General features: G+C 45.8%; 1 protein-coding gene across 1 annotated transcript in view; it reads right to left on the bottom strand.

Annotated features, from left to right (window-relative positions):
- Positions 1-3,140: 3,140 nt before the first annotated feature.
- CACNG4 (calcium voltage-gated channel auxiliary subunit gamma 4) overlaps positions 3,141-9,930 on the bottom strand; it is a 43,141-nt gene continuing 36,351 nt past the window's right edge. Inside the window, exons 3-4 of the mRNA XM_062011070.1 lie at positions 8,352-8,492; positions 3,141-7,552 (exon numbers count right to left, since the gene is read on the bottom strand). Coding sequence (XP_061867054.1) covers positions 7,014-7,552; positions 8,352-8,492 — 680 coding nt within the window. The 3' untranslated portion in view covers positions 3,141-7,013. The remainder of the gene's footprint in view (positions 7,553-8,351; positions 8,493-9,930) is intronic.

Below are 9,930 nucleotides of genomic sequence, written 5' to 3'. Positions count from 1 at the left end.
GGTGGAAGTCATGGGAAGGAGTGAGGGTGTGTGGTATAAAACAGGAGAGAAAGGGACTGGGGAAGATCCTGTGAACACAGCAAGCCAGGGACCATAGACCATGGGCATGTCTGTAGGGAGATGGCCACAGCATTGTGTGGAGTGGAGCTGTGAAAAATATTAGAGGCTTCTATTTAAACCAGAGCCAAGAGTTGTCATGGAAGTGGGAAATCCTAAAGGGAATGGACTTTAAACCAGAAAAGGAATGCATCAAAAATGTAATGCCTTTTCTTTTGAAGTGGTCTCCTGTTAGATTTCACTAGACATCAGTTGATTTTAGGGACTGCATCCTGACTTTGCTTCCTTGATACTACAAACTCGATAGGTCCTCTCCAAGCTGAGCAGAGGAAAGTCAATGTGTGTTTGCAAATGTGGGCACAAAGCGAGGTTCTGGTTGCTGAAGAAGCAAGTGCTAATGATTATGCTTTGTACTAATTATAACCTACAAGGACTGCAGGGGTGGGAACTCATTAATTTTTTTGTTGATGTTGGTCTTTGTGTCTCTTCCAGTGTTGGCAAGAGTCAGGCTTTTTGTTCTCATTTAGGTGCTCTGATCTGGAGAAGTTCCTGAGGGTTTGGCTTTGAGTTTCTTAATAATATCCAGGAAATGGCTGAAGTGAAATCAGAGGGAAAACATCCTTCCTTTGCCTGCAGAGCAGGGCTGGGGGTGTGAACAAGACACAATGAGCTTCAACAGGGGAGGTACCAGCTTCACTGGAGACTGAAAACTCACAGCAGCTGAAGCAAAATGTTGTCCCCAGACCCCTAAAAGTGACCCAGAGCCACCAGTCCCTGGCAAAGAAACTGTTTCATGGGGTTACTGCTCCCCATGGGCTCTGTGTATTTGCTGCAAGAGCTGATGTAGCTTCAGTGCACTGGCACTGCTACCACTTCCTCTCAGCCCAGGCTTGGACTGGTTTTGGGATCAGGTATTTGGTGACCACTGCTTGTGGCTCCTGCACCCACCCTGGCAAGAGCCAAAAGGCTGCTCTGCCTTGTGGGCTGAGCCTCTGTCCCCAACCTGGGAACTTCTGTCCCAGTGTGGAGGTGAAGTTGCCCTCCCTGGGAGGGTTGGTGGGCTGGGCAGGAACCTGAAAAATGCAGGAGCAAACCCAATTTCTGGAGAAGCAAAGGATTAAAGGAAGCCCCAAAGGTTGCTGGCACATCCAGAAGTCCTCGGTACGTAATGCTCTAGGAACGGTTCCTGCAGTCTCCCTGCATCAGCTGGCAAGTATTCTCATTTAGAAATCAATATCACATGAAATATAAACAGACTATTAATGAGGACCTGTGGGGAAGCACACAGGGAGGGTTGTAATTAGTTGCACTTTAGCAGCAGTGAGAAATTACGTTTCTCTACTGGAGGAAATGCAAAAGGAGGTGTCTCAAGACCAACTCTGGCATTATTTTGTCTCTAGCAGAGACATTGCCTCGGCTCTGCTCCCCAGCACTTGCACTTTTCTGTGTGTCCTCCAAACCAGCCTCAATGTTTACCACAACTAGGTCAGCCACATTCCGTGGTTCCTTTCTTGCAGAAGGATGTTCTGCAGAAGACTCTTCTTGAGGTGAGAACAACCCAGAGTGGAGGACATCTATTCAGCAAACAGCTGCCTTCAAATGGGAGCTCCTTTGCAATATTCGAGCTCCTGAGCTTGCGTTGCCCAGGTGTGGTGAGATCACTGTGATCATGGTTGGTGCAGTGTGGCTCAAGAGCCAGGAGCACTGCCAATGGCACCCTCCCAAAGCTCCCAAATTCTGGAGCTGAGACCTTACCGTGACTGATGGCGAGAGCAAAATGAGTCTGTGTGTTTTGGTTGGGTTTGCCTTCCCCCTTTTTTTTATAGTCTCATGGGGATGAAGGAGGAGGTCCAGACACAGCCAGACCTCTCCCCAGCCCTGCTGGGCATGGGCCATCCCCAGCCCTGCCCAAAGGCTGAGCCTCAGCTTCAAGCTCTTAAAATACCGCGTGCCGTGCGGGCTGTGCCGCTGCCGTCAGCGATCCCCTGGCCCCGGGGAGCCGAGGAGGCAGCGCCTGTAAGCCGAGCTGCCTTGCAGACAGGTGCACAACACTCCCCATTCCCTTTTATTTTCGGCACCTCCCATGTTTGTGACTTTTCTCATTCCAAGGAAGCGCCACAAGGCTCACTGGACTCTTGTTTTCTCCCACTTTCCAAAGACTGAAGGATTCTGCTTCCCTCTCAAACGACACCACTTATTGATACGCCCTGGCCATGGCAGGGCAGACACAGCTCTTGGGGTCACTGTTCACCCACAGACCTGCTCAGCAACAGAAGAGCCTCTACATGTTTTAGTTCAAGGGAAACAGCTTTGGGCTCGAGATTTAAATGGTTTCACTGCTGGGTGTCAGAGGCATTTGAAAAGATGATTCCTCTGCCTCCCTCCTGATGTGGCAACTGATCATACGTATGGGAGGAGGCACATTGCAGGCTGCATCTTTAAAGACAATCCAGAGGCTCAGGACCTGAGAAGAAAGAAGCGTCTGAAGAAATATTGTCTCTGATATGGGGATGTTTTGGGATGTCTGGGAGCAGTGAGAGGCTGCTCGACTGTCAGCACATGTTCACTGGGATTTTACTGTGGTGATCAGAGAGAGGCTTTCCTGGAGCTTCAACACACAGGGTTGAGCTTTCTTCAGGCAAAATGGACAAGATCAGGGAGAGGAGGATGCTCAGAAGTGAATTCATGTGAAACCTCAAAAGGTGGAGGCAAAGCAGAGGCTCAGGGCTTAGCACTTCAGAGGACACTGGCTAGCAGTTCGTGGTGGTTTGTGGATAGTGGTTTGCAATGCCTCTGGCCACCACACCAGTCTCAAGCCACATACTGAAGCTCTGTCTCATGTGGACCAAGTTTAAGCTGGAAACTAGAAGGCTTTTCTTAAGTTTCCAACTCAAATGACTGGAAATACTGTTAAGATAGTTTATCTATGGGACCACACAAATAGTTTTTTGGCTTTCAGTAACATTCCCAGCTGCAAACAAGACAGGTAGAAACGAGAAAAACCCTAAACACAGAAATTTCAGCTCAGAAAAACTGGAAGATTAAGAAGGAAATCGATACATCTTTCTCCACACACAGACGAATACATTTAAAATGGTTTATTTAAAAAGTAAGGATTAAGTACATTATACATGGTTGTGATTATACCAGTAGAACTGAAGCACAGTGGAAATAACACTTTAGAACTGCAGACAGAAATGTAACCTCAAGGGACATGATATATTAGCCCTTGTGGATATGTGATCCATACAGAAAGAAAAGGAAATATAACATATAAAAATAGTTTATCATTAGATGAATGGGCACATGGAGTGTTTTCTCCTTTTACTCCTATTGTGTATGAGAAACTAGAGCTGAAGAGAGAGCTGATGATATACCTGAAAGTTTTACTTCTTGGAAAATCAAATCTGATCCAACAGGATTTTGGTTTTCAGGTCTGCTGTACCAGGATGTTATAGGATAACACCGAAAGACCGATTCTTGTTAACGATACGATGACGATGTCTGCAGGCTTTGTTGAGAAATGGGGTTTCATTTGTGTTGTGGGCTGTCCAGGGAAACTAGAGAGATATGGAAGAACAGATGGGTTTTTGTTGTGTGGGGTTTTTTTTGTAAACCAGCACAGAGTGGTTTCAAAGTCTGAGCACAATCTGATTCTGTTCACACAGAGGAGCCACGGAGCAAGACACTGTTCATAGGCAGGAATGCTGCAGGTTTCTCAGAATCAAAGTTTTCCCCAGGAAAAGACTGATTTTTGGAGGTGTTTGTTTTTACTGTAATTGCCAAATGAAACAGCTTGTTTGTTTGTGTTTTGATTGAACAAATAACTGTGCTGCAACTTGTCATAGACCATGAGTTTTAAATCACCACCCTCATTCTCCCACAGGACAAAAGCTCTGCTCCCTGTTATCTCCCTGTGCCTTCCTTCCCTGTCCAGACCCTGTCAGCATCCCATGAGTATCCCCCACTCCAGCTCCATTTTTCAAAGGTGCCTGTTGGAGCTTCAGCTGGGACTAGAGCAGCGCAGGGTGCTCAGAGGGCTGAAGCCAGCCCTGCTCCATGGCAGGAGGCTTTGGCAAAGAGGAACACCCCAAAACACTCAAAGAAACTCTCTTTTTTTTTCGCAGATGTGGTGTCAAAACCCTGCAGGTGCCTCTGCAGGTCTGACCTGGGCTTTGGAAAAAGACCTAGGAAAGCCTTGGACTTTGGCTGGAATCACATGGTTGGTTTTAAACACGTTCACTGGAGAATGACAATGAAAAGAACAAAACCAAGGCGCGAAGCAAACCTCACACTGTCCACTTCCAGTTCAAGGTACATGAGCTTAGAAAAACAGCCTATATCTAACTCTTGATTTTAAAGGGAATGGTTTTCTTCTTAATTACAGTAAACACGGATGAGGACTTATTCCTAACTATTAGTTTATTAACACAGTGGGAAACAAATAGTTCTGGGAAATTGCACTTGAAAAATACATCGACTATAATTAGATGTAAATTAATTAGCACTTAGTATGACACACTAATGAGACAGAAGGTCGGGTTTTTTTTTGTTTTCATTGCAAACTTCTACTTCTATCAGAGCTAATCAAAGTATCTGAATATTACGAAGTCTCAAAAAGTAGGAAATAATTTATTGTCTGAAAGCATAAAGATTCTTGTAAAAAAACCCTTTCATCAAGAACTTTTAATAATTTTAGAACTCTTTTATGTTCTCCTAGCCGAAAAGTAGGTAAAAAAGTTTTCTTGTCTGCCTCTGTTTGAATGGTTTTTGTTAAAAAGCTTGTGTAACATCTTTCTCCATAGTGTGTTGATACAGAAAGTAGCACAACATTTTCTGCTTTTAAATCATTCCCATCGCTCCGTTCGCTTCAGCTCTCAGAGTTCAGAGGTTTGAAAAAGGATCCCAGCAGAGTTTTAACCTGAATGGAAACTCTTAATAAGCAGGGATGAAGGCTCCAACCCACCTCTGCCAAAAGAACGATGTCACTCTGCCAGGCTGAGCCAGGCAGAGCCCGGCAGCGACTAGGGGAAGACTTCCACTTAGAATTGAGAATTGTGTCTTGGTTCTTGCAAGGAGAGAGGCCTAAGCAGGGTGGGGAGAGGGGGTTCAACGTGGTTTTGGGATGTTAAGGCAGCTCCCCCGGGATTTCCCTGGAGGACTTGGTTCCACTAGCTGAAAGCCTTGTATCCAAAACACCACTGACGCTGCAGCCATCGCAGGATCAATTAAAACTAAGGAGGTTTTAACAGTTTGGCTGAGATCTCCCACCACCAGTGAGCCAAGCTTTCCAAATCAGGGCTTTTGTCTCGTCTCTAGTCTTCTAGTAGCAAAGACTTTTCAGGACACAGACGACAGGTATATTAAAAGGAATCTACAGGAATTAGATGCTCCTCTCTCACTGCACCTAATTCATCCAAGGGGAACTGGGCACCTCATTCTCATATGGCTTGGTCGAGTGGTCACTAAAATCAACATGAGCACTATCAAATGAAACTACCTTTGAGTCAGCCCCTCGAGCTTTGAGATTCCAAGCCTAAGTGTAAAAGAAAGTAAATGAAAGCAGGAATTGGAAAGAAAAAGAAGTTCAGACTGTTTTAGGAACATAGAGAAGCAAAGGGTACAAATGAGTTCCCCCGTAGGTGATGCATAGAGTTGTCTGTGGGCTCTCTGCATGTGAGTAGACTCATCATTACAAAATAAATTAAATTAGGTCAAACCATCATTTCCATCTAAAAGCAACTCTACCTTGCACCATGCGGCACTTATTCACTGATAAGAAAAAGAGTTCAATAAATATCTCAGAAACGGTGATTCCTTTTTGTTCTAGTTTAAAAAAGACAAAGTTGGCATCCGTCCCGTCAACGCTCAGTCCCCGCTGCCTGCGGCAACTTTTGCTCGTCCCAACGTTATCAGCTGCTCGTTTGCTCACGCACGTTGCTCAGAACATCTTCGTTTCCAGTAGCATTAGTGTTGCACTTGTGAAGCAGTAAGGAAAACAGGAATATGCAGTTGCAGGGAACCGGTGGCTTTCGCCCGCGTGGGCTGCCCCAGCTCAGCTCTGCTCCTCGCTCTCGCTGTAAGTAGTCTATAGGGGCTCCTGACAGACAGCACTCAGCACCTTGCCGGATCAGGCACTAGGGCTAGTCGAAATGAGAATTCAAGTTTTCTAAATGTTAGGCAAGAAATGATATTTGCAGATATGCTCAAGTCCCAGCAACTTTAATCTTTCCCCTTCTAGGTTCTTCAGGATGCACCCACCCTCTTCTCCCCAACCTGCATTGCCCTTGAGGGACGCCTTACACCCAGAAACCACCCAGAGACCCCCTTACCACCCCAGCAGGGAGTCCATAACGCTCACTACTCGGGTGCTCCACGGTTTCAGGTCAGTTTTACAAAGTGTTGCCTTCAAAAATACTTTTTTCCCCCCCCCCTTTTTTTTTTCCTTTTTAAAATTTTATTTGAAAGAGGCAAAACTTATTCTGTGTCAGAGGGAAGGGTCTCACTTGCTGAGGAGTTCGTGCTCGTCCTTGGGCTCGGTTACAAATGCTATTTGCCAGTTTGTATGAAGGGATCTCAAGATTAGAAAAAGAAAACAAAAACGAAAGAAAGAGAAAAAAAGTGGTACAACAATTTCTCTGTAATCCTTTAAAACACACTGGTGGCAAGGCCTTTGCAGTTTCTCCAAGACTTTGTACACACTACGAAAGTGCAGGAACACGAACTGCCTTCATCTCGTGACACCAAGAACTGAAAGAAAACAAACTCCGGATAGCTTCAGAAAAAGCTACGAGCGTGTAAAATCTTTATGTTGGTCCAGAGGATCTCCACTTGCTACCTCAACACATGCCACAATGAAAGAAGTGAGAGGGTATTTTAACATCGCTTCCTTCTCTTTCACGACAGACCCGTTCTGTTTCAGTAGCTCTTCAGAAAGCGCAAGGAAGGAAGGTACTTCACACGGGTGTTGTTCTCCTGTTGACCATGTTGACGTGGAGTCCTTCCTTAAACTCCTTCTGGAGGAAGTTGTGAACCTGCAGAAAACTGGCTTCTTGGTCTGCGTTGTAGCTGGCGGCCGTCGTAACCTTCAAAGGCTCTCTGGAAAGGGTGTACATGGAGATTTCGTTCATGGGAATGGTGCTTGCTATCTTCATGCCAACTGGAGAAATGTCTCTAGATGGAGAAGGCTCTGTAGATCGAGAACTGGATCTGGACCTCCGCCTCCTGTACCTATAACTTGGCATCCTGGCATAAGGAGAACTGGAAGAAGTCTTAAGGAATTCCCTCTTGGTCTTAAACCTCAGCTCTTTGTTCTTCTCAATATAAATGTTCACAGCCAGAACACCGATGGTTTCAGCCACGATAAAAGACAAGGCTCCAAAATAAAAAGACCAACCATAGTTGTAATGGTTCTTTTTGTCCTCATCTCGCTTGTCACTTGGGTCACCTGCATTGCTTGATATGTAGACAATGATCCCTATGATATTACTTAGTCCTGGGGAGAGAAGAACATGAATCAGGGGTTATGTGGATGGGAAGATAAAATTCGAGGCACCTTACTTTCTGGACCTGAACCTGAATGGTTTCAAAGATTATGACCAGGCAATACTTGTACATTTATGTACCCTTCCATTTACCTCCAGATTTCATTTATTCTTAAGAAACAAAGAAGAGATCCACATCTGGGTCACATGCTTGCATGGATCCCAGAATGTCCAGCAGGACTTGTTCCCATCTCTTCATTGCCATGGTGGGTGAGAAGCAGCATATGGGAGCTTGCTAATATTGTCAGTGCAATTCTAACATTCGGAATAGTAATAAAAATACATTTTGAGCTCAAGGCTATGGCTGTTCACCTTGATCAAGATAAGTTCCCTTCCACCTTGCTGGATTTTCATCTAAATGCAGCATGCTTAATCTGGGCTTCAGGGAAAGCTACTAACGATGTGGCTGACTCCATGAGATGTTTCTACCGTGAAAAACGTGCTCACCTATCATAGGTGAAAGTCTTCTGCCATCACAGAAAAGAAAAAGGCTCTGGATGCAAGAGACATCTGATTAATCATATGTGTAATAGGTTTTAAACAGTGTAAAACCTGCTTGTTAAAGACTAGAAGCTTTTCTAGAATACACTTTGTTGTAGAGCTTCAAAAACATGGCTTTGTCCTAAGAAATTTGCCTAGTGTGATGTTGCTAGTGCCCTTGATCCTGGAAAGGAGTACAGGGACAGAGCTGCCAACAAGCTTTTCCACGGCCTATTCACTTTAAGAAGTCAGCTCTTCAGGAGAACATACCTGCTGCAACAAAGAGAATCCCAGCGCTGAGAATGATGTTGTTTTTGCTGTTGTAAATCCTTCCTGCTCCGACACAGAGACCTCCCAGCAACAGCAATATTGTGCTTAGGATGGGAAACACACTGGAGGCACGGACAATGCCTGGAGTGGAGAAAGGCAGAACACCAAGACAGACAGTAATCATTTCAGATGCCTCCTTGGGTGCAAGTGTGGGTTACAAAGTCTCAAAGCTCCTGGCTTTTGCTGGAATTATCACTGATCCTGCATTTCTGGGTCTGTTTTCAGGAGCTGAGTCCATGGGCACGTGGCCACTCTGGCACAGACGCTTTCAACTGACCAGCTCAAATCTTTGGAACCTTCTCTTAGAAATTCTGGTGTTCTTGCCATTATCTGATGCCACTGTGTACAGAACACTTCTGGCAAAGCATGAGGTAAGTGACAGTGAGACCAGCATCATGCAGGGAGTGGGAGTGAAAAATTCATGAGCTGGCTATGAACCCTACCACGTTTGGGGATGGTTTGAGCAGATGGATCTGTACCTTGGTACATGTGCAAGGTGAACAAAGCACAGCTCTGGAGGTCAGTGGCATTCATGTTACCAGTGAGTGCAGCTAACAACCCCTTTTTCTTTTGTTGGATATTAAGGCCATTGAAACCTTTCCAATTTCTAAGGAGGAAGTTTTAACAAGTGTGTCTCAGATGTTTGTGTTTAGTTTCCTGACAGCTAAGTAGTCTTATTTACAATTCTGTATGCTTCAGTCTATTCACCAGCATGGGCTGTAAAATCCCTGAAAAAAAATATTAAGCCACCACTTCAAGGCAGCTTTCAGTGTGGGGTCACTACAAGACTAAGCAACAATTGAAAGGGACGTGACAGAGAGGGAACAAAAAGCACTGAGAAAAAAAATAAACAAGCACAAGAAGAGAGATCTCTGTATGATAAAAACCAAAGGGCTAAAACCTGGTAGGCGTTCCTGAAAGGCAGAGAGAGGAACTGAGTCGTATTGTTATAGAGAGAGGGGGTTTTTTTTGAAGAAGGGGAGAGAAGGTGCTGAATATTGCTGTAGAAAACGGGATTGCCCCAGTGCTGGGGACCACGGAAAGGCAAAGGCACAGAGTCCTGGCATTAGGGCATGGGGATGCCCAAGGCGAGTGGGGGACAGAGGCTGCTGTGGAAAACCCCCCAGCAGACTGGGAGGATGTGGGGACCCCCAGGGCTGAGTGCACAGAGAGGACAGAGCAGCCATCTGGAGCGATCTGCTGCCGCGGTGCCGTTAGCGACACGATCCCTCCGTGGTGCCATCGTCCCGTCTGACACACAGCGAGAAACACACAGATGCTACAGCTGATGCTTCCTCACTCGGCCTTCGACGGCCCTGGTGTTCCCAACTGAGTGAGTCGCTTCCCTGGTAACTGGTGGCAAAACTCTCCCTGGCTGCAGGAGGGAGGAGACTGGGCATTTAATAACAGCATTGCTTTTGTGTGCCCTGCAAAGCCCCTGCGAGCCCCAGCTACAGGCACAGCCCACGTTAGGACGGTGCAAACGTAAACCAAAAAAGACAGTCCCTGCCTGAGAAGC

Source organism: Colius striatus, chromosome 18, assembly GCF_028858725.1.
Source record: "Colius striatus isolate bColStr4 chromosome 18, bColStr4.1.hap1, whole genome shotgun sequence".
Lineage (NCBI taxonomy): Eukaryota > Metazoa > Chordata > Aves > Coliiformes > Coliidae > Colius > Colius striatus.
Note: the sequence above shows the minus strand (reverse complement) of the source record. Positions and strands in the feature narration are given on the sequence as shown.